This window comes from Melanotaenia boesemani, chromosome 8 (genome assembly GCF_017639745.1).
Source record: "Melanotaenia boesemani isolate fMelBoe1 chromosome 8, fMelBoe1.pri, whole genome shotgun sequence".
Taxonomy (NCBI): Eukaryota; Metazoa; Chordata; class Actinopteri; order Atheriniformes; family Melanotaeniidae; genus Melanotaenia; species Melanotaenia boesemani.
In genome coordinates this window covers 9,901,683-9,926,606 of record NC_055689.1, presented here as the reverse complement: position 1 = coordinate 9,926,606, position 24,924 = coordinate 9,901,683, and the positions used below count along the sequence as shown (strand labels likewise).

Sequence of the window (24,924 nt, the reverse complement as noted above, 5' to 3'; positions counted from 1 at the left end):
AAAACAGTCAGCGACTTTACTCGAAGATCCATAATCCTGTTCATCAACAGCTCCACTTCAGTGTTTTGGAGTTTATGGATCACCGACATTCCAGGAGTCATATATTACGCAATTAAAATGAATACAATTAAGTAGGTGTCACCACTGACAAGTGGTCACTATTTCTATAACAGCGGTGAAGGCAACTTACATAAAAATAAAAAAAATTTATCATCTTCTGTGAATGTCAAAGTTAACACCTAGTTTACATCCAACAGAATTGAAAATAAGTTCAGAAGGTCCTTATTTACCAGCTCATCTCTGTTGGATAAGAACACAATGTGACCACAACACACAGGAATCTGTGGGCCGCACTGAGAGTCTCCCGCCTCCTGCGTGTGTCACAGTCTGCGTCAAGACAGACAGAGAATACAAAAAGGCAACACATGAGAAGCAAGATAGTACACTCCATATCACTTCTGGATTTGTTTATCATGGCGTTTTGATCCAAGCACTAATGTCAAGCTTCGTAAACGTTGTGTTACGTACCGTATTCGCCTTTTTTATTTTAAACTGACAGTATAAAATGCAGACTGTGCTGTTAAATGTGTTAAACGTGTGTGTATTTGCAGTTGCTGTTTAATGACGTGCAATTTGATTTAACGTTAGTCCCGTAATGCGCAGGCGCAAAGTCTCAGCTGGTCTAAAGAGAGTGAACCATTTCAATATAACGTTTTGTGTCTTTGGCTGGTCCCAGCCTGTCCTCTCATATTCACACTAGTACTTTACTGTGTAGCTTCACACAAACACAGACGAACACAAAATGCTCAGCTGTCTGGGTCGCGGACAAGACTCATAACTTCGTGTCAATTCCAGCCGTCTTGGTTATTATACTGTCTTTTTCTCAGTGGTAAGTAACTTACGAAAACCCCTGCGTACTGAAATACTTATCTTAGTTTTTGCCATTATTATTCCTATATAGTGACTTTGCTTTATGCTTATCGCTTCATATTCTGTTTATAAAGAATTAAGTCGCCAATATTTAAGTAATGTAAGCCGAACTACTGCTAATTTTACAGTTTTATATGTTTCAGAATTTATCAATGTTACATAAACCAAAAAATATAGAGGAGAAAACAAAAAAAGAAATGAGAAACTTACAATGAATGTCTGTTGTGGCGCTATGGGGCAGCAGTGGAAATTAGCTCTGGTTTAAATGGAGAGAGTGCTCACAAGTGTTGGTGCTGTACAGAAAGGAGCGGACAGCGGGGAACAGTGTTGTCATTGTAGCTGACAGGACCGCGGTGTGTGCGTCTCACTCCGCCAGAGGTGAAGAGGTCAGCTGCCTAATGACTGTTATTATGGCAAACAGGAAACGACTCCTGCACTCCTGCAATGAAAGCCCCATGTAACACCCGCGTAACATTCCTGCTGGGATTTTAATGTGTGTGTGTGAACACAAAAGTGAAACGACCACTTAGAGGTAGTTTGTTTTTGTCGACAATACTGCAATGAAACCTCTTTATTCTGATTATTTCTGATGCATGTAAGTACAGTTACACTACACACTCCTCCAACTCCCCTCCACGTTCACGCGAACGCGCCCGTGCGTACTCTGCTGCTGCTGTTGCTTTGAAGCATTAAATTATTGATGCGGTCTCAGTGGATACCTAGATGTACAGTGAAGCTTTTCTGCTCTGTCAGATATGTAATAAATGTGATGTAAGAGGAACACGAGGCTTCTATAATGACGCTGCATTCCAGTATTAATCAGAAATGCAATCATTATATTTGCAAGGAAGTGTTTTTCAGCAGAAATAAAAGATAATTGTCTATATGTAAACAATCCCAAAGAAGCTTGATGGAGCGGACTCTTGTTTCACCTCATATTTGCAAATGAATCCAGGAAGTTGTTCTCTATGCACACACACACACATACTCACAAGCCATAGTGTTTTATTTTTTTATTTGCTTGCTGCACACAATCAGAAGCCTCTTGTCTTATGGAGCGTGACTGACTTTGTACTAGTGCAGGAAGATGGCAGTTAGTTCAGATAAAGTTATATAATGCTTCTAGCAAGAAAAGATGCTGTAACTTTCTGAGTTGGTAAGCATCTAAAAAGTTGAAAAATTTGGCTTATAAGGAATTTGCTTAATTGACATTTTATGGTTCAGGCCAAAATATTTCGTAATGGATGTTTGCAAATGAATAAAATTGCTTCAACTCAAGTCAGTTAACAAATTTGACAGTCAAATTTATTAACAGTTCTTTCCAACATTTGTCTCTTTAAGAGTTTTAATTTCTTCATTGTATTTCTAAACCTTTACTATGGATTGTTTCCCTCAAATTACTCTTGTTTGGAATCATTTTCCATGTTCATATCCAAAAATAGCAGTCACTTGATCCACTACACACCCAGCCCTTAGCTGGATGGTTCATTTCCATGTATTCTTTACTTCAAAAAAACTGAAAGGAATCACTGGAATGTTAATTACTCTGAAGGGAATAGAAGAGGAGCTGTTGTTTTTTTCTTTTTTCTTTTTACTCTCTTAGTTGCTCAGCTGGTTGTAAGTTAGAGTAGGATTTAAGTTTGCATGAGTACATTTATGAGACTTTAGTTTGTTGGATAATCACTGTCACAATGAAATTAGCCTAAACAAACTTGTGCCTGAAACCTGCTCAACCAGCAGAGGTGCAGCTTCCGACACTAAAGACCTTTTAATTCCTCTGAATGTAAAAGGTGCAGTGCACGTTTGCTGCCTCAGACGGATGTTGTAACACATATTTGTTTATGTTTCGCTTTACTGTCATTCTATTATTAACTCCATGAATAGTTTATCTCTTTATCATGCAAGAGTGGTGAAATAAGTGATTCTCTTTGGTTGAATCTTTCTTTCTTACGTTATTAATCTAGGCGGGTTTTTTTTGCCCCTGTTTTCTTTTTGTTCATGCAGAATGTACATCAACCACCACAGCCAAACAATGAGAGTCATCCTCAAGAGAAAGTTTACAGAAGTAGAGAAAAATCCCTGCTACTCCTCTTCCTCCTCCTCTCCATCCTCCCTCTCCTCCCCCTCCTCCTCAGAGTGGGAGTCCGATGAGGAGGCCAGCTCCTCTGAGAACCAAGATTTCACACCTCACAGTCCTGCTTCACCTACCACTTTGCCCAGTAAGTCTCCCAGCCAGGAACTGTTCTTTATTCCCCCCCTTTTTTTCAAATAATGCAAACCTCTTCCTTATCTGCTCATTTTCCCATCAGTGTTTTATAGGAGTGTCTTTTATCACCCTGCAGCAGCAGTTATGACTAACAGATATGAAAACGCCAGCCTTAGGGCCATTCTAGATAATGCACAGAGAAGGACTCGCCTCTGTGGTGTACAGGATCATTTGCCTAACCAATATGAAGTTTTTAATCAGTCTGAATAGCAGGGTTGCTTTAAACAAGTCATATCAAATAGCTTATTCAAACATCACGAAGTTACATGTGTTTCCATTCATCACTTTATGCTGTAGAGTTTTACATTCTGTATACGTTTAACTCCTTCTGTGCTTTAGTCCTCAAATCAGAAAAGGAAAAGCTCAGGGAGAGCAGCAGAGGAGGAACATTGTCCAGGATGGACAGACATCTAATAAATGTTGCATGAATGTTACAGTGTGGGAAATCAGGCTGACATAATTACAGATTGATCATGAATATACATGACAAGAATATTGAGGTACTTCCTGCTGCTTCTGGCTACATAAAGCCTCACATAGGAGCAGGAAACAGATGCACAAAATGTTGAAGAAATAGAAAGAGAATGCTGCAGATGACAAAGATCCAGATCTAAAATATCTTAAATGAGGCACAGCTCGATCTCTGCACAGCAGCTGGTCCACCAAGAAGAAGACAGGAAGGAGGAAATAAGTAGAGAGGGAGCGGGTGGAAAGGCAGACACAGCATGGACACTCATGTGAAAACAAACAGAGGGTTAGAGAGATGTTTTCACAAAGGTAACAGTAATATCACTGTATGTACGAGGCTTTATAGATTCAAGATGCAGTAGTTTAGACAGAGGAACTGAGACAAGCTAAGCAAGGTGGTGTCTGTTTTATTTACATTTCCAGTTAGAGCTTAGCTTTAGCAATATTTTAGGTCAAGTAATTAGTTGCATTAAACAGTAAATTGACAGAATCTAATTATAGGAGCAGTCAGAAACTGGTTTACATCTTCTGCCCTCATTGTACAGTTGATCTCTCATCACTGTAGTAGACCCCTTTCCTGGTATTTCCTTTCCACATGTGTGCTTAACTATTGACCCCAAAGTACTTTTGTGAAACACCTATACTGCGTCCCCTTGTGGCCACTTAGAGATCAACAACAGTTTAATCAGTGTTTATTAAGCCTCTGAAACTTACATCACAGAATTGAGATAATAATAATAATAATAATACATTTTCTTTAAAAGCGCCTTTCAAGTCACTCAAGGACACTGTACACTAAAAGAAACACTAGAATAAAAACAACAATTTCAAAAACACAGATACATGGATAAAAACATGGAACAATGTAATTACAGAGAGTATGCTATCTTGAAGAGATGAGTTTTAAGTTTAGATTTAAACAGAGGAAGACAGCTTTAATAAAAACACCTTCTACAGTACTTCAGAGTTTCACTCGTCATAATGTGTTTCTTATATACTGACTTTCAAGAATAAATAAGCTGAAATCTGGACAATGAAGGATATGATTTTTTACCGTATATTATAATGAATTAAAACAACAGATTCCCTCTTTTAAAACTTGACCTACTAACACTTTATCTAATGTTTCTCATTTTGTTTTTCTAACACAACCAGTTCGATCCACCCTGAAGAGGCCTAAGCTTGATAAAGGACAAGGCAATGTGCGCTTTGACCAGGTGTCCGTTTTCAGTTTCCCCCGCTGCCAAGGCTTCACCAGCGTGCCCAGCCGTGGAGGTGCCACCCTTGGCATGTTGCGCAAACACAGCGCCCGCCAAACGTACACGGTGGCAGAGCATGCACAGGAACAACGGCACAGGCGCAAAGAGAGGCGGCGAGAAAAACTAAGAGAAGAGAAGTTTGAGGCTTTAAAGCGCAAAGTAAGTGCTCTTTAGTTTCTTCTGCTTTATGCTACTCTTGTGCACAAAAATCCTCTTACTTAACTTGTGCTGATTCCAGCTTGTCATCAGTGGAGCTGTTGAGCAACATGAAGCAGACAGGCTCACTGTGGATCAAATCCTGCATGAAGATGCAGACATCCATGTTAGTGACACTGAGCTGGAAGATGGAGGTTTCCTTCAGCCGTTCTCCTCTAAACAGCGACAGGCCATCCTGCAGGCAGCGGGGGTGAAGGTCATTGACAGGGAGGAGAAGAGGCAGCTTCACGCCCTGCGGCTGTCCAGAGAGGACTGTGGATGTGACTGTCAAGGCTTCTGCGAACCAGAGACCTGCGCGTGCAGTCTGGCGGGCATCAAGTGTCAGGTACAAAACTTCATCTTCAACATGGGATGCAACATACAGAGTAGGAATAATCATGAACTTGATCTGACCATGATATCATTGTGAGTGGGTTTAATGTTTTATTATTAGCATCTAAAACCTGGACAAATACAAGATACATTAAACTTTTTTATTGCTTATTTTAGAGGAAATTTTTTTTCTTTTCTGTCATTGGCTCACAGGTGGACCGCTTCAACTTTCCTTGTGGCTGCACTAAGGACAACTGTGGAAACACGCAAGGGCGCATCGAGTTTGACACCAGACGTGTGCAGACCCATTACATCCACACAGTCATGAAACTTGAGCTGGAGAGACGACTGCAAGATGAAGCACTAAGCTCAGATGACCAGGTGGGATTTTCAGGGGAGCTTCATGGGTGTAAAGACCAGGATGAGATCCATCCAGTGCAAAGTGCACAGGACAAGAGATGTCCCTTCGGATTCACTATGGAGGAAGACGATCTTCCTCTCACCATGCCCACTACCCCTCCCTTCCATTTCATTCCAGAGCGGTTGGTAATTGAGGAGAACAGCTGCAGCAGCAACATCACTGAATCCTCTTTCACCTCCTCTGACTCTGACGCAGGAGGATTCCTCAGTGGGAGTCAGAGTCCTCCTGAAGCTGATGGAGGTTTGACCTCTGCTCTCAGTCTCTGTGACACTGAAAATAAGTACACTTTGAGGAGCCAGCTGAGGCACATAAGACAACCACTGGTGCAGCACAGCAGCAGCTCTGCTACTGACAGCGTGGGACCACGTACAGCTATTACATTCACAGACAATCTAAACAGGACTTTTTTGGATGAGAATGCAAATCAGTCCAGAGGTTTCTTTGATGATGACTCTCTTGGGGACATCCCAAACACACCCTCCCCCACAGTGGATTATTCCATAGGCAGATACATGGACTTGAGCCTCTCCTCTGACTCGGACCTGGAGTTCTTTGACAGTGACTACCCCTCTGGACCAGTGCACAGTTCTTTCAAAGAGCATCAGCACCCAGGCAGTTTTCAGCCCATCCAGCTGTTTAACTCTGTTAATTTGCCACAGTACGAGTCGAGCACTCACCTCCTGGAGTCTCTGATCGGTCTGAATTAACCCAGTTCAGATCAGATTTATTCTACCACAGATACAGAGCTTTTGTTGCTGATTTAGTTTTATTCTTGTGATACAGCCAGAATCTGTGTGAGGAAATGATTTGAAGAGCACTGTTTTTATATATTTGTAATAATATTTCACTGTGCCAAGAATGATTGATAATCTATTTTTCCTAGCTGCATTTTTTTAATTGCCTATTGTTATTTTTTTGTCTTTTGAAGGAAAGCTCACCTGAGTAATTATTATGTATTTTTAATCTCTAAAGCTGAATAATGAATTTTCACATTGTTTTAAATTATTATTATTATTATTATTATTATTATTATTATTATTATTATTGTTGTTGTTATTGTTATTATCATTATTATTATTATTACCAATGATATTTGATTTTTGGAGATGGAATTTACGCATTATTTCCAACTGTAATTTTACCCTTAGTCAAGGGTAATACAGAGTTACCATATGAAGAGCATTTTGTCCCAAGACATCTATAACAAATATTTGTATTCTGTTAGAAAGGGGCTGAGGTAGAAAACATTTTCAGAGTATGCTCACTGTGGTTGATCCTTTGTGTCTTGGACGGTATGTTCTTAGTATCTCTGTACTGGAATTATAAAATAAATCAGTTTTATTTATTTAAGCATTCCATAATTTCACATTTATTTCATTAGTGCTACTTATTTGTGCTTAGGGATCATGAATAAATAGTTACTGTGCAAGAAGGTTAATATGCTTTACATTCAGAGGCTGAAGGATGATTTCAGAGTTTATTTATGGACTCAATGTCCTTTGGCTTCTCTTCTGTCATCAACAACAATTATTAATAGAAACAGTTCTGTATACAGTTCTAAACTTGATCTAGTGGTATTAAAAGTGCTGCATAGCCACAGTTGTTATGCAAATCATCCATTTATGCTGACTTCACTTCCATAAACCCTTCCTTCCTGTGTAAACATTAACAACACTCACCCACAAACTCCAGTAGTTATTAATGTTATGAATTACACTTGTTCTTTTTTCTGCATATCAAACGCCTCTGTTGAATCATTATTACCTTCTAATCATCATCTTCATATTCACTGTGGGGTCACCATAAGCAAAACTTCATTATATGGTAGCAATGACACATGAACCAGCTCTGACGCTGTTTTAAATATACAATAATATAAAGACCTGCATTTGTTGCAGCTTATTGGGATCCAAATAAACTGAAGAAAAAAAAAAGCTTTCTTATTGCATATTATTATGTTCCACATCTTTTAATGACAGAAAAATGACTGACATTGTAATCATGACACTATTAATAACATAATGTCCCACTGTGTAAAATAATGTTTTGCTATGGAGTAAATCCATATGAGTAATCCTCCAATATAGTTGATTTTGTTAAAAGTATTTAACAACAGACTAAGACTCATCACAAAATATTAGTACTTTGCACCACAATGAGCTCAGTGCTTCTAAAAAATAAGAAAAATATTACACAAACAGAAAATGCTACTTTTTACTAATAACAGGAAATGTTAGGGAAAAATATTTATTTAAATAAATAAACAAATAAACAGTTTAGCACACTGACACATTATTGGTTAGATTTAAACGCCTCTGAGAATTTTTTTTATTAAATCCTTTCCACAAAATGTTTGTCCTAATTCACAGTTTACTGACGATGTGCGCATGCGCAGTGCACATGTAAGTTCGAGTACGTCCGTGTTCAACTGTAGACTACAGCTGGTTCGACGACGGCTCTGCTCGATTATTTTGGGCTGTTAAGAAGATGGTTGCGAAGTGTCAACCATAGTAATTCTCTGTGGTTATTTTCTTGAGATAAAAATATTTAATACTTTCTAACAGAAATGGGGTTATCACAGAGTTCAGAAGTATCTGAAGGAGGGACATACGGATATCACGTCCACGGTGTAAGACTAAATATATTTCTCAGCTTTAAACAGCGCGTGCTGCAGTTTATCCTGAAATGTCACTGTATGCTAACACAGAGCTAGCTGAGTAGGCGCTGCAACGGACCTTGAAACCGGATGAGGTGGCACTATTTACCTGTAACCTCAAGTAGACACAACCCTTACCTTGCTTTATATCCTTATTTTGTTATAAACAAGTCTGAATTAAAACGTTTAACCGTTTCAGTCTCCCAGCACTGAATAATTGCATGTGTGTATAATACTTTGACAAATTCATTTTCAGCGTGAGAAGTAAAAGAGGAGAAATGTTAGTAGCCACCGCTTTACTTTAGTTTGTCATGTTATGTCAATAAATTTGCATAATAATAAGTTTTACTTTATTGGTGACGAAATTATTAGTCATTTAACGGATAAATCAGTTGTTATCTAAGTTTTTATAATGCGATTGCCAGTTAAATAGTACTGAGTTTTAAATTATCGAATATAATACGAATTTGAAATGAAGTAATAACAAATATATAAATAATGTATATTAGCAGAGTTGAACATGCATGTTCTGATTACATGACTTTCTACACAGATGAAACTATTAGTTGTATGAAGTTTCCTGCATTAATTTTGGCAGGTGCAGCCCAATTCCCCTGCAGAAAAGGCAGGACTGCAGCCCTTTTTTGACTTCATTCTGTCTTTGGACAACAGGAGACTTGTAAGTTTGATGTTACTGCAAATAAAAAAATACAAGTCACTGAGCACTGATAATTAACATAATAGAATATTCAAAGATCATTAACAAACGTTTCGTTGCTGTAAATCAATTCCTAATTTCACTCTTGTCTTTGTTGTTGGCTAGAGTGAGGAAAATGAAATGCTAAAGGAGATCCTGAAAGTCAGCATGGAAAAAGCTGTGAAGATGGAGGTGTACAGTACTAAAACCACAAGGGTTCGTGAGTTAGAGGTGGTGCCCAGTAATATGTGGGGAGGCCAGGGTCTTCTGGGTGCCAGTGTTCGCTTCTGCAGCTATCAAGGTGCCAATGAGAACGTTTGGCACGTGCTGGTGAGCTTCCTCCTCAGATAGTTCTAAAAGGACATTGATCTGTTAACTTTTCCTTAAAGGTCCCATATTATACATTTTTTAAACAATTTCATATGAGTGTCCAACAACATTGTTTTCAAAGTGTATTACTCCAAATTCAGCCTTGGTCCGATATTTCAGCCATTCAAAGTGGCTCTAATGAGCTCTACTGAGAACGGGCTGTTTCTGTGTCTGAACCTTTAAATGTTCATGAGTGGTGCCTGTCCACACCCTTTCACTGACGCCCACTCCGTGATTTCAGAGGGCAGGCTCAGCGAGCCGGAGGGGTGGATATCCACTATTGGGGGCAGTGGTTATTTTACTTTGTGAGGTCAAAGAGAAAAAAGAGAAAGATCCTAGACTCACCCTTTTGAGCACACATATGCTAAAAAGTAGAGCAAGCAAGTGAAAGAGGAGACAGAATTTTCTCATTGTTGGGCCTTATACACAGGCTATGAGGACACATATGACTTAGAAAAACCTTTAGAAAGTGAATTTTGCATGGTATGGGGCCTTTAATACACATGAACATGTTCCATTTTCTCTTCAACTAAAATCTCTTTTATTTAGGATGTGGAACCCAGTTCTCCAGCAGCACTGGCAGGGCTTCAACCCCACAGTGACTACATAGTTGGAGCAGATCAGGTTTTACAAGATGTAAGACTATAAGAAAACGCATCACCACAAAAAATTCATTGCATGTTGCACTGTTTTGATCATATGGTACTGAGGACAAGACTTAAGTCATCCCTTATTTCCATATACTGAAAAATGTTTAAAAAATGTATGTGAATAGTTTATGAGACAAAAAAGGGTTTGAAAGTCCTTATTTGTTGTTAACACCTTTTTTCCTTTTTTTAAGGACAGTCTGAATCCTGTTAGACAAGCTTTATTGTAATGTCTTTAAGCAGTGTTCAGGAATAGTTCTCAAAGCCTTCTGGAAGGACTTTCCAAAGATTTTCTTTGGATGTTTTCTGCCTTGTGTTCTGTTCTTTGTCAAGATGGATCCAGCACTGCTTTAATAATCTTGAGGTCTGGGCTCTGGAGAGGATTCATCACTCTATTTCCTGTGTACCTCAGTCTTTTCTCCCCTTTCCTCTTCCTGAACAATGGCTTCTTGACAGTCGTCCTTCCATGAAGACTATTTCTGATGAGAAGGGATCAGCCAAAGGTCCAGGTGTATCTCCCAGATCTTATGTCAGGCCTTTCCTGGATTTTTTGTTTTACCTGTTTCTTAAAAACATAATTTCAGACACTTTTCATCTTATGGAAATATGTTTTGAAGCCTGAAACTTTTTCTTTTGTCCTCCACCTGTCCAGTTTCCTCAGATATTTTAAGGACTCACTGCACACTGTGTTGAGATATGCCGCATTTTTAGCTAATAGCTCTTTAGGAATCACCTTATTGGTGCAAAATACTATTCCTTAACTGCCACATTGTTTTATCTTTGTCATTTTTCATAGATGCAACTAAAGAAATTGCAATAGCTAGTAAAATAGAAAAGTGCTCAGACATTTAGTATAAATTTTTTGCTAAGTTGTCTGTTATGCTTCGACTGGTTCATCTGTTGAGGTAGACGTTTCTTTGACAGGTCTGTGTCAAATGATTTAACAAGCAAAACAAATTCCTCTGAAAATAGTTGGGCAGAAGGACTGGAGTGAAAATGAAAGAAAAAACAGCCAATGTAACAAGAAAAACTTTGAAAGACTTTCAGAAAGCCTGAAAAACTATTGCACAGGGCCACTTTTAAAGAAAGTCTCGCTGCTTGGAAGCAAAACATAAAGAATTGAAGGGTGGCTTAGGACTTTTGCACAGTACTGTATGCAATATTTTACTCTATTGTGAAGAAAAGAACATTTAAAACTCGCACTTATGAGTGTGTCTGCAGCTGATTTAAGGTTTTTCTTTTCCAGTCAGAAGACTTCTTTTCACTGATTGAGGCGCATGAAGGAAAGCCATTAAAACTGCTGGTGTACAACACACAAACAGACACCTGCAGAGAGGTGGTGGTCACACCTAATGGAGCTTGGGGAGGAGAGGGCAGGTATGGGTCAAAGAAAACAAGGAAATCAAAGTTACACCCTAAATAATACCAGAGCATTTCACCATGTGTTTGGCATCACAAAGATTTACTGATAAACTAAGAATAAAATACATACAGATGGATTCTTTTATGATTGGTCTATATGTGAGTTGAGCTTTGTATTAATTGCTGCTGCATGTGAAAAACTTTGCTCTTAGTTTGGGTTGTGGCATCGGTTATGGCTACCTGCACCGCATCCCTGCAAATCCTGACAAATTGACAGCTGAGCCTGTCATCCCTGTTCCAGAGGAGACACCCTCTCCACAGCTGCCTACACATGGATACACAGAGGTAAATATTACTATTACTGTTTTAACTTGTAACTTAAATAAATAATAGTAAATATTTTGTGTTACAATATCTGAAAAGTTCCAGAGTCTAAGATGATCAACTCACAATGCTCCAAATATTTCAAGCTGTCAGTCTCATGAGAAAAACAGTCTGTGATCAGCACTCATCTGACCTGTTTGTTTCCAGGCACCTCTGATGGCACCTTCAAGCCATAGTGAAGAATTGTTAGACATGGAGCAGATCACCCTCCAGGAAGCCCCACTACCTCCACCCATTCAGAGAGTCATGGACCCTGGTCAGTATGCATCCAGCTTCCTTTGCAATATATTGATGAAAATGTTGCTGACATGGGGCTTTTCTCTGCAGGCTTTTCTGATTCTGAAGTGGCATTGATGAACCCTGACCCTGCAGACCTGGCGGACAGACTGGATCTGTCCATGTCATCCATTGACATGACCAACACTTCACTGGCTATGCATGATGAGAAGGACAGTGAAGTATCTGGTGTTGGTGAGTTAACACAGTAAATGTTCAGGCAGAAGTATAAATAAATAAAAAAGTCTGACGAGTTATATTGTGTCAGAACATCACCACTACTTCTGTTAGTTAATACTGTCATGTTTCTGTTGTGCAGAGGAGCTGGAGGACAGTGTCCTACTCTCATCCTCAACAGAGAACCAGAGTGAACCACAAGAGCTGAGCTCCCTGGCAGCCATGGACCTCACTGCTGCCGTCACTGCTACCGACGTCGGGTCCGATTCTGACATCCCACCAGCTGAAACATCTCACCTGCTCACAGAGTCAATAGACCCACAAAGCCTCCTCAATGAGTCCAGCAACAGCCCGAGTCCACCTATGGGTGTGCTCTTCCTTCCCGAGGAGCCTCCTGTACCTGCAGAAGACCCTCCCTGCCCGTCTCCTGTCGACCTCATCCCAACCTCAGCTGCTAACGAGTTGGCTGCAGATTATTCTTTGCCTCAGGTCATCGAGGATGCACAAGTGTCATCGCATGAGTCTCCAGAACCTGCAGATGTGGCTTCCGCTCACCAATGTGGCCATGACCACGACACGGAGGAGACAGAGAAGTCACATTTAGAGTAAGCTTGCGTCAGGTGATACAGAGAGAACACAACTGTAACACAGTTGACAATCATGTTTTTTTTTAACTTGGCTGTCTTAAATGAGATTATGGCTGCATCACTTAGTTACACTACAAGGACAAACTCCAACACTACCATGAAAGAAGGAAAAACAACAGGTGCCGCAGCAATATTCTCGTTTTCTACATAAGAATGAAGTTACTGCTAAATTTTAGGCCAAAATGGTTATCATTTTAATATTTTTAAGAATACATGCACTGCAATGTTTCTGAGACACTTCAGTCATAGATCCTTGAATATTTCCAAAGAGAAACACAGTAACTACAGCAGAGCACAGCTGCACCTTCACATCTACAACACTTACAAGCTTCCAGACTGTAAGCAGCTCATATTAGTCCCAGTCTTTCCAGTGGTGCGCTGTTACATCTCAAGGTGTTTTGAAGAAGCATTGTTTACATAGTAATCACTCGGATAGAGCTTTTAATCAGAAGACAAGGGCCGCCTTTAGTTTTATGTCCCCTGTGCTGGAATTTAAAGGGCTTTCTTTTTTTGCTGTAGGATAATTAGTTTTGTTGTATTGAATTGAAACACTGGGTGCATGTTTCAAACACTATTTTTAATTAATTATATTTCAGCCATGTAGAGTTTTACAGATGTTTTAGCTTATTAAAATGTCTAAGTGTTCATTAAACACTATTTTTACCTGTAATTTATGTGATCTATGCAAAGCTGATGAGTACTGCCTGCAAGTTTACAGGCTGTGCATAAATATATTTCCAGTTCAGGACAAACATTTTAGAGATCTGACATTATGAGGGTCCTCTGGATGAGTTTTCTGTTTCTCGTTGTGGGGCTTCTTAATATTTGTCAGAATAGGTGCTAGGGTGTAAAATAATGTATTTTTGCAGATATTTTATGAATGAATTGTATGTTTTGTTAGGAATGAGTGCAGTCTTTTAATTTAATGTGAAATGGGTGAACCTTTGATTGTTAAACAATCATTATCACTTGACTTTCAGAAAAAGTGTCCCTTGTTTTTATTTCCTGCTCATCAGATCAACACATTACAGATCAAGAAACATCCATTTATCATCCCCATAGATCTGCCATTGTTAAACCATTCCAATTTATTTCTTTGAATGCTTAAAATATACATATTTCACAAATTATTACAACAAAGAATATTGCAGTGTTATGGCCTAATCTTTGTACGCATCCTGTTTTTGGCCAATTAAGAGCTCACTCTGCGTCCTCCGTTATGGCGTTATAGACAATCATCGTGGCAAAATTAACTCCAGAAAACGTACAGTGAGAAGATCTGCTGTTCTGCTCGGTTACACGCCGAGAGACGTAGGTGTTAGCATTTATTTCACTTTGGTGAATTTCCCACAGTGGTTGGATGTTTAGAAACTCTTTCTTGGGTGAGATTCCCCTTTAAGTCATAATTACGCTTCTTAAATCTAAATGAAATATACACTAGGAACAACCCTCACTGCCATTAAAGTCATCACTTGTGAGCCAAACACAGCATGTAAGCATGAGTTATTGTGTAAGATATATACCTTATACATTTTCCAGTTGCTAAGATGACTTTAACAACTAACATTTTTCTGAATAACCTGCAATATTGTACTTGCAGTGAATACAACTAATGCAATTCTTAACATCCAAGTCAAATCATCTTCATGACCATGAACTTGGTTTGTAAGGAAACTGTACAAAAACAAAACAAACAAACAAAAAAAAAAGAGCAAATCCAAAAGTAAGTCATTTAAATCAAAAATGTTACACATATATTTACAAACAGCACATTCATTCAATGGAGAACAGCACAGCTAAAAAAAACAAAACAAGAAAAAAGACTAACGTTTCTGTCAGTGAGGTTCAAGCTCTGCAATACTCATGTCAGAGTCATGGGTAAGTTCAAGTTAAGATGGTCGACGTCGACAACGGAGCGGATGAGGATTGCTTTTGGGGACTGTGACGCTACCCAGAGACCAGCTGGACTCCTACACTGGCGATTCTGTTGAGACGGGTACAGTGTTTGCAGAACGAAGACAGTTTCTGGAATGTACTAGAGCAGAACAGTCTACTACATCCATGTGCATACACACACTCAGACACAAATACAGACTGAACTTCAGTCGCCTTAAAATAAGTGCCAATCAGGAGAAAGAAAAAAAAAGTCAAAGATCCAATTTAAAAAAAAAAATAAAAATAAAAATGGTGAAATCTTGAAAACCAGTCCATTCCTCAAACTTAAAAAGAACCAGTATGGGCCACTTTTTCTCCCTGGACTGTGCTGGCTGCACTGGCCTGCTGTGGTCACTTCCCTATGATACACCATGAATCGTGTCCTCACAAATTTACTGGATTCTCATTGATACTGCAACTCTTGACCACACAATGGGGTTTTAGGGAACTACATGTCAGAGGTGAGTAGTGATTGGCAAATGACAGAGTTCTGGTTGTAAAAACGACGACTTTCACGTGGATTTCTGCCTATAGTGAAGTGTCAAGTCCCCTCCACTCTTCCAGATAAAATGTTTAACTGTTCGCAGGTCCATGTTGGGGTCCAGAACCTGAATGACAAACAAAAACCAGGAAGGTTACTAAAATAAAGAGTAAGGTTGTAATTATTGTATACTGACGGCTCCATAGAAAGCTAGAGATAAACATGGAGCATTTTTAGGAACGGAGGAGAGTGCATGCCTGGTCTTGACACATTAGCTCAATCTTCTCTTCAGCAAGCATGGCCATGTCCTCCTCCTTTTCCTGCTCCCCGGGTTTATCGTTGGCCGAGGAGCTGGTGGTCTGCGACTCGTTGTCCAGGTTGATGATCTTCTCGTAAACATGCTCCATCACCTTCCTCACCTGGAGCATGTCACTGGCCGAGAGACGGTCCCTGCACAACACAAAGCACAAATTCAGCTCTACAGGTGGGTGGCAGCACGCCTCAGTCCATTTCACGTCAGTCCACTTTATGTCAGTACAGGGGACTTTATTTTCTGCTGATGAGGAGCATAAAAATGTAAACTCACTTTTTTAGAGTTTTTGCACCGGAGGAAGAGTGGGGCTGGAGGTAGAATGGGATTTTGTTGAACTTGGGCATATTTTTCTGGAACAGAAAGAGAGGGGTCACACATTTAATTATGAGCATGAAGTATTATTAGAGACAAAAAGTCAGATCTTTAGCTTGGAAATGTACAGAAGTAAATGAGACAAATAGTATATAGTAAATAGTTAGATTTGACAAAATGCAGTTAGAAATATTCAGAAGTCAGATAACAAAAGATCAAAGTTAGAGGAAGCGTAACAGGAGATGGGAAAATAAGACTAGGAAGTAAGGGAGACAAAGTAGTTTGAGTGCTGGAGATAGAGGGAAGATAAGAAGAGAGACAAACATTCAAACAAGGAGATAATCTATAATTAGGAAAGAAAAAAATAATAATCGTCAGTTGCAATACTCACATCTACAGTTATATCAATAACCCACTGTGGGACAGTCTCATTCAGCAGCATGGATTCAGTCTCTCCACCTGAATCTCTACATAACAACCTGCAGCAGAAGCAACACAGAGGAACAACCAGTACGTCAGCTACACTCTGACGATGTCACACAGGACCCACAACATCAGTTTGAGCTCATATTTAACCTTCACTCACATAGTGATGGTTTGTTATTGACAGTACCTAAAAAGAGTTCTGCCTCCTGCTTCTCCGAAGATGACCGGCGTGTGCGGTGGAACCTGGAAGTATCCATTTCCTTTCTGGACTCTGTTCTCCTGCTCTCCGTTCACTGTGGCCACAAGTACGTAAAGACATCGTTCAATAACACCAAACCAGTATAGATATTCACTTGATGTAGTTTTAAAAGGTTTCTTCAGTAAGTTTTCAAACAGTTTTCTCACCGTGGTTCACCTCGTTCTCTTCCTCGTCCATGGGATTGATCCGAGTTCTGGGCCAGAACTCCAGCAGAGCCTGGAGCAACAGTCCACCCAGGTTCACTGCAAGGAGGAATGGTCACGGTACAATGTCACATCAGCGCTTTGGTGCCGCATTATTTAGCAAACATTCGTACACGAATGTGCAGCTTACACTTTGGGTCAGATCCATCAGAACTTGAAAACCCTGCGTCTTTTGCAGACACCCAGGCAGCAAAGCAGTCACTCTCATCCAAAGTGATGGTGAGCATCTATTTAGAGGAATATAAATGAACACACTGTTGCGGTAGATTTGTAGTCATCCAGGCCATGGTAATGCTTTAAGGCTGAATGAGTTTTTCACTTCTGAACTGAAGAAATCTCTCAGGGATGTCACGATGATTGATTTTCTTGGTTCGATTATTGTCAGAGAAATAGTAATAATTTTAGGATTTTTCTGTGTTAATTTTACAACACAATAAATGTTTGAAGTTACACAAACACTCATTTCTTTAAGTTACATTATTTCTATCTTTTGATGCCATAACAAAATAATAATAAAACAAAAAAGTAAAGTAACCAAAAATTCCCATTCTAACCAAGTCCCCTCTGCTCTGTAATCAGTAAATACCACATATGTACTCTGGATTTTTCTGAGAAAACAGATGTTAAAGGTAGAAGACCTCCACCTGGACTTGGAAGGCTTCTTTCTTTAAACTACTTTATAAAAATGTTTTTGAACTTTTCTTTTCAATCACTCTGTAAGCCCAAGCTGAAAAGCACAAAATTAGAACTGATACGATAACATTTACTTTCTGTGTTATGTCTGGTAAACATTAACGCAATTTTACTCAGTTACTCTGCATTATCCGCTACGTTGTCCTACAAAGCGGGTGGTTATCCTGCAGGTGGTGAAACATATTGGATGCAGTTCCACCTTTTTACGGCTGCTTAACCAGCCGGTGAGCCATCCTCCACAATGGCACCTTTTTTTTCTAAATCCAAAGAAATCTAGGAAAGGATGACTTAATCCATGTGTTTGGAGGGAATCATTTCCCCAATCCGGCACAGGATAAAAACAAATTAACACAAGCAGGAAAACACAAATGTTCTGTTTTTCACTTTTATGGAAAGTGACGATATTGAGGCATCTTTACGAGTAACTGATGATCGCCTTTAACACTGCGATTAATTGCTAAATCAAGTTATTGTGACACCCTTGCTCTCAGATAAAAAGAGGTTCAATTGTCCTTTTTTCAAGCTCTTGGGGTCAACAGACAAATATAAAACCCATTTATTAAACATAAAAGTTTCCCATCATCTATCGGCAAATTTCAACTCACCCCAGTTTTTAGATCAACGGAGAACCAGTTTGGCACATAGACCATCTTGAAGCGCTTTTTAATCTCTTCATCAAATTCCACTTTCCCCAAGTCTTCACCCTTGCAAGCCTGTATGTAAAACATGAGGTTGATTCCAACAATGTGCATATTGTCACAGGAAACTATATTTTTCTATTTATTTTCTCAAATCCTGCAGCAATCATCAGCTCCCTCAAGAGAAATGAGCACCAATACAAATAGCCGTTTTTCCAACATGGCTACCAACTCAAAGTTCCTGAAGGTCCTAAAAACACAACCCCCACCAATGCGGCAGTGAAGTCTCCCATAACGTTCTAAAGAAAAGACGTTATCACACTTAAAAGGAGCTTCTCAAAGTCTAGAAGGACCCTTCCAAGTTATTTCCTTCTGAGGACACAAAAGAGTCTTCGTTTGCATTTGTGGAACACAGAGTGCTCACAATGAGTGGGAAAACATCACAGTAACATTCCCACCATGTGTTCTGTTAAAGGACGTCAACATGTAATAGTCAGTTCACATCTAGCAGCTGTTCAGAAATCCTGTTAGTTTTACAGCTGCTAGATTGAACTATTATACGTTAAGGATGCTTTAACGGAACACACTGCGATGCCAACGACATGAATGTGAAAAGAAATACATTAATTTCCTGTCAATACATCATTTTGCTCAATCTCTGACATGTGCAAAGAAAAATGGGCATACTGAGAATGTTGAGGATACAAAGAAGCATCCTATAGTTTGACCAAATGAAGGATTAACCCAGGGGTCTGCAGCCTGCGGCTCTGGAGCCGCAAGTGGCTCTCTGGAACTTCCACAATGGCTCTTAATACATGGCTAAAAATGCCATGTATTATGTAAATATAGATATAATAACAAATGCAGGTTTTTAGCCATTTTTATTTTTTTTTCCATGGAATAATTGCATTGAATTTCCACAACATAACAACACTAAAAGAACCACTAATATTTCTTTTTTTATATATATTTTTTATTTTCTACAAATATCTACATCCCATAAAGGAAAGTCTGTCTATCCTCTTTTTGCAAAAGTTTAATGTTTTTCTTTTTCTTAAAACCTAAAAATAGAAATAAAAATGTGGTTCTTCAAAAAATGACAACAAATTTCCTATATATTGATAAAAAATTATAAGCTGTCTTTTTTTCAAAATGTCTTTTTGGATTGTAGAGGTTGCAGACCCCTGGACTAACCATATCTAGTTTCCCAGTTTGCATACTTTTAGTCCCTCCTCTCATCTCCTGTTGCATCTTATTCTCTCTCAACAGAGATGTCAGCAGAGGAGGAGCGGGCTGACACAAGGAAAGAGGGGATGAGGTAAGAGACATTGACAAAATGAAGCATCCTTTTCTCAGTGTCATTTTGAAGTGAATTAAGGTGTGTCACACATTCAGCTAACATTTAATTTCTGTCACATAAGGATTAAATCTGTGAAAGAAAAAGGACAAATTTACATTTAGTTCAGTTTAAAAAGTAGGATTAACAGGGCTCACTCCCTTCAGATGTCACAGATGTCAACAAAATTCTACAAAGGATACACTGGTGTAGCCTTCCTCTCTCCTCTGGATGCATTTTGGATTTAAGATGTCATTTAAAATGTTTTGGTATGAATAATTTCTTAAGTTATAATCAGGAGTATGGAGGAGCAAAGAAGCTGAAATTAGGATAAAAAAAAAAAAGGGCTTCGAGTCCTACAAACAATCCTTGATGTCAGAGTAGCCCTTTGACAAAACATGATCATGCATCCTACAATGGCAGCCTGTTAAGGATCCTTCCTTGACTTTGAGAAGCATCTCAGATGTCTTAAACATGAAAACCCCAGCGTGTTGTTTACCTTTAGGACATCCCAAAATGCCACGTTGTTGTTGGTGTCTTTGGTGAGTATATGTCTTTTGTCATTCAGAATGTGGCACTGTATAATACTGGCACCTCCTGCAAGGACAATGATTTTTGTTACATAACATGCCACAAACTGATTTAGAGTATATTTTTTAAAATCAATAAAAAAAAAGAGACATGTTTACCCTTAATGACTTGTTCTGGCTGAGTACACAGTGGAGTCAGAGGGGTACTGCAGTCATTGTCATACTCCCCTGATGACCTGAAGTTGTGCATTCCCTTTAGAGACTACACAAACAGGAAAAAATAAATAAATACACTCAGACAATAAAGCTAATAAAAGGCAACCCTTTACATTGTTGCAGCTGTGGCTCTGATTAATATGAAAGGTTTAATCTTTAAGGTGTCCATGAAATTGCAAAGTGAATTTAACATTTCTCATGAACTTCAGGATTATTGAAGCTGAACAGCATCAGCTACGGCTCCCATGCAGGCTTTAGTACACTGACAGCCAACCAGTGATCTCAGAGGTGTCACGCATGCTTACCCATTTATTAACGGATGACTTGGTAGTGGAAACCCAGATTGCTGGAGGTGGGTCAGCAGATCTGTCCAGTTCCATCTGAGCAAGAGAGAAAGACAGCACAAAGGGATGAGTGACTCCAAATGGACAGCTGCAGGAATGTTAATGAAAAAGGAGAGCATGGGGACATAATCCATCTTTTAATTCTTTAAAAATATGTTTCTGCCTGACAAAAAAGAACAGAAAATATATCTCAAGAGAGGAAAAAAGCAAACAGAGCAGTCACACTTTGACAACAATATTTGTTCAGAAAACACTTCAACAACTACCAGAAGTTATTTTTATATCTACACAGTTAAAAACATGCAGGAAAAGTCCAGGACTGTTCAAAAATAAACTTTTTAAACAGGAAGTTACTAAAAAATCCCCAGAAGAATATTTAATTACAGATTTTCTTTTTACTTAAAATGGTAAGGCATCATTGCATTGCACGGTGATTATGTAAACTTTTCTTCAGGGGAAAGTATTCTGATGTCTTACTTTGAGCACCGGGGCCTTTTCCTCACAGATGAGTACACGGATGTCTGGATTACGCAGGTCGGTACAGTAGATCTTTTTGTCTCTACCTCCAGAATATACATGCGTAAAGGCCTCATTGACCTGCAAGGCCCACACCCCTTCGTCATGCACCCGGTAGGTGGCGATACACCTCTGTTGGCCAAGCGACCAAAGGCGAATGGTCCCATCTGAGCTGCCCGACAGGCACTGTAGTGGAGGAGACAGCAAACTCAGATTTTAAAATCCCTCCTCTTTAACAGATGCAATGTTTTATGTGTCTTTCAAAAAGTCACCTGAGTGCCATCTCGATTCAGGAGCAGTGACTTTACGTTATCTGTGTGGCCTTTTAGTTTCATCAGTTTTGCGCATGTTCGAGGATCCCAGACTCTCAGAACCTGAAGAGGAAGAGAAAAAAGAGGGCAACTGCTGAGTATTTCATCACTTAATTCATATTTATATGTTAAGATACTGTGGATAAAGTAGATTTATAGAAAACCTATTCTGATTTTAATTATTTATAATTGAAACTCGAACTTTTTCAGTGGATCCCGAAACAATAACTGTGCCCATCTGGTTCATTGCCAGACTGTAGATCGAGTCTTTGTTCCCACTCAGTGATGAAGCTGTTGGGAAGCAAACAGTGGTGAGTCCAAAGGGGAGCTACACACAATCTTCTAGAGAAACAGATGAGCAATGGTCAGTACAAACAACACAACACTTGAAATTTCGATGTCAAAAGGTCAGGAATGGACACAATGGTCACTGGGTTAAATCATTACTCACTGGTGACAGTGTTGTTGGAAGCAGTGAGAGCGGTTAGTGTGTTCACATCCCAAAGAAAGATTTGTCGATCCAGGCCAGCGGATGCCACGAGCTCCTTGTCTTTAGCGTAAGCCAAAGCTTTCACGTAGTCCTTGTGTGTTCGTAACGTCGACATACAAAATCCTTTATGCGCGTTCCACACTTTGACTGTTGTATCTGATGAGGCAGATATCACTAAAAGAGAAGATTATGTCAGAATAGAAAAAAGCAAACACCTGAGGCCAAGCTGCACAACACCTAAATCCCAAACTCACATGTTTTGCCATTGCAACAGAGGACTATGTCATTAACCCAGTCTGTATGATGCTCCATAGATGCAATGTACGGGTCCTGCTAAAACAACAAAAAAGCAACATTAGGAAAAATCTATTACTAAGAATAATCAGCCATGAAATTGTAAAATAATTGACTATTTTAATTTAATTTGAGAGAATCAAAGACTCTACTTTGTGCTGGTAGACGCTCCATATCCGGATGATAGAATCCCTCCCAGCAGTGAAGAGTCGGTTCAGGGCAGGGTCTAGCTGGAGTGCGTTTACCCCATTTCGATTGTACTTCTCCACCTCATCTCTAATGACGTAGGACACCTGTGACACAAAGATGTGAATGAGGTCTTACTCCAGCCTGATGAAACCTCTGGTTTAACCCAAAGCACACCCACTTCCGAGCTGCAACACGCTTCATATACTTGCACAGTTAGGATGTGCAGAGGTAATCAAGACAACACGGAGTTTCGCTCTATTATTATCACAAGAGGAAAGAAATTCAAGATAGTTTAATTTTAAGAACTGACACATATATTATAACGTGCGTTCACGTGGTAGCAAACGGCAGGTTCACTGGGACAACTACGTTTGACCAGCAATTAGACGGAGCCGGGACACAGAGTAGCTTAGCTGCCGTAAACGCTTTGACACCATAACACCGCTAATGAGACAACATTTTAATCGCTCATGTTGACTGGCATTTATGCACTGATAATAACTTACTTTATACATAACAAAATAGCAAATCTTTACTAAATCAAGTAGTCATTTACACGCAACCGTTAGCCGAAGATGCTAACACCTCACATATGCTAAGCTAGCTAGGTTAGCCGGCTTGAGCCATGAGTCAGAATAACAGCACTGCTATTGCTGCATGTTTTTGCTGTCTGTTGAGTATTTGTAATGCGCTTATTTAGGCTGAAAATAATAGTCGCTGTTGCTGCACACTCGTCAACAATGTTGCTCTTATTATTTACCTGTACTTTCCTCCGCCCAGCAGCATTTTGCCTGTGATGCGTGGCCATCTTGCATGTTGACAGTCAATTCATGTGATGCTACATCCGGAAAAAAAGAAAGCGCGTGTTCCTGAGGTCTATGGGTAATGTGGTTTTTACAGTCATTAACCTGGAAGTGTCGTTGAATCCGTGTACCAGGTCTGGATTTTAGGAAGTAATTAAATGATTATTACAAGTAAAGTGGTTATCAAATTGAAAACGTAAAGCAAATAGCCAAAGGTATAAACAGTTGTTTTTTTGTTGTTGTTGTTTTTGTTTTTTTTAAACTTGGGATTAATTTTATGGGCTACATTGTATGACCTTAATCACTGTTGCACAAAGACTTATACTTCATTGTACTTCAACAAGAAAAAACTGCATTGAGTCAGGTTTTAGCAGTGTTTCTTTAGCATTAAAGACCATTTAAATTTGCATAGTACATTTGGTGGTTTAAAAACTTTTAAAACTCTTACATCCTCTTTATAAATGTAAATAAGTTGGACAGACAAATACAAAGGTCACACTAATATTTCATTGGCCTCCCTCTGGCTGCAATACGCATTCACTGTGGCAATTGTTTCAATAAACTTCTGCAATGTCACAAGATTTATTTCCATCCAGTGTTGCATTGATTTTTCAACATGATCTTGTATTGATGATGGGAGAGTCTGACCACTGTGCAAAGTCTTCTCCAGCACTTCCCAAAGATTCTCAGAGCAGTTCAGGTCTGGACTCTGTGCTGGCTAATCCATGTGTGAAAATTATGTCTCCTGCTCCCTGAACCACTCTTGAGCCCTATGAATCCTTGCATTGTCATCTTGGTATATGGCTGTGCCATCAAGGAAAAAAAAATAAATAACCTGCTCATTCAGTATATTCAGGTAATCAGCTGACCTCAGCAACTCCAGATCATACTGCTTGTACAGTAGGCACTAGGCATGATGGCTGCATCACTTCATCTGTCTCTCTTCTTACCCCAATGGTCCCATCACTCTGGAACAGGGCAAATACGGACTCATATTTGCCCTGTTCCAGTTCCAATGGAAGAAAACTGGACTTCTTCCATTGCTCCAGAGTCCAATCTTTATGCTCCCTAGCAAATTAAAGCCTTTTTTCTCCTGTTAGCCTTATTGATATAGATTTTCTTATGGCTACACAGCTGTTCAGTCCCAATCCCTTGAATTCCCTTTGCATTATGTGTGTGGAAATGCTCTTACTTTCCCTATTAAACATAGCCCCTGAGCTTCACTGTTGTTTTTCTTTGATTTGCCATATGTTTAAGTGATTGCCGATCATGATCACTACTACTTTTCATCCTATAAGACGATGGTTCCCCACTATCCTTCCAGCTTTTAATAATAGGGGTTGGCCAAGAAAGAAACCAAAGCATTACATCAGAAAACTTAAAAGAAAATTAGAAAATGCACAACATATATTTTAAAGTAAATGTCCACGGACTGCAAATGATGAACCACCAAAATCAAACTGTACAAGTCAAAACTTTTATTTAGTCCAGGTTTAATGAAACATAACGGCCTAAAGAATGCAAACACATTTCCACAGTCATTGATGA

The 24,924-nt window shown here is 39.3% G+C and overlaps 3 protein-coding genes across 4 annotated transcripts; 2 read left to right on the top strand and 1 right to left on the bottom strand.

Moving 5' to 3' along the window:
• Window positions 1–774: 774 nt before the first annotated feature.
• Window positions 775–7,489, top strand: LOC121644636 (cysteine/serine-rich nuclear protein 1-like). Its single transcript, XM_041992722.1, has 5 exons — window positions 775–889; window positions 2,935–3,149; window positions 4,820–5,082; window positions 5,162–5,464; window positions 5,665–7,489. Exons 2-5 carry the CDS (start codon window positions 2,936–2,938, stop codon window positions 6,577–6,579), a joined length of 1,695 nt encoding a protein of 564 aa, XP_041848656.1. The 5' UTR covers window positions 775–889; window position 2,935; the 3' UTR covers window positions 6,580–7,489.
• Window positions 7,490–8,328: 839 nt separating this feature from the next.
• gorasp1a (golgi reassembly stacking protein 1a) lies at window positions 8,329–13,355 on the top strand. Its single transcript, XM_041992317.1, has 9 exons — window positions 8,329–8,501; window positions 9,127–9,207; window positions 9,352–9,555; window positions 10,144–10,230; window positions 11,488–11,618; window positions 11,816–11,948; window positions 12,135–12,243; window positions 12,315–12,458; window positions 12,583–13,355. The coding sequence occupies exons 1-9, from the start codon at window positions 8,439–8,441 to the stop codon at window positions 13,047–13,049; spliced, it is 1,419 nt and encodes a 472-aa protein (XP_041848251.1). The 5' UTR covers window positions 8,329–8,438; the 3' UTR covers window positions 13,050–13,355.
• Window positions 13,356–14,068: 713 nt separating this feature from the next.
• On the bottom strand, window positions 14,069–23,406 carry LOC121644419 (WD repeat-containing protein 48). 2 transcript variants are annotated; one of them, XM_041992314.1, is made up of 18 exons: window positions 23,334–23,406; window positions 22,537–22,677; window positions 22,345–22,423; window positions 22,052–22,264; window positions 21,803–21,891; window positions 21,562–21,663; window positions 21,251–21,475; window positions 20,735–20,809; window positions 20,373–20,475; window positions 20,183–20,280; window positions 18,315–18,422; window positions 17,147–17,243; window positions 16,960–17,055; window positions 16,742–16,847; window positions 16,520–16,607; window positions 16,090–16,166; window positions 15,761–15,953; window positions 14,069–15,630 (listed from the first exon to the last, which is right to left on the bottom strand). In XM_041992314.1, exons 1-18 carry the CDS (start codon window positions 23,379–23,381, stop codon window positions 15,535–15,537), a joined length of 2,034 nt encoding a protein of 677 aa, XP_041848248.1. In that variant the 5' UTR covers window positions 23,382–23,406; the 3' UTR covers window positions 14,069–15,534. The 2 variants fall into 2 exon arrangements, with proteins under 2 accessions (XP_041848248.1, XP_041848249.1); XM_041992315.1 differs by having other exon boundaries at window positions 22,345–22,420.
• Window positions 23,407–24,924: the final 1,518 nt, after the last annotated feature.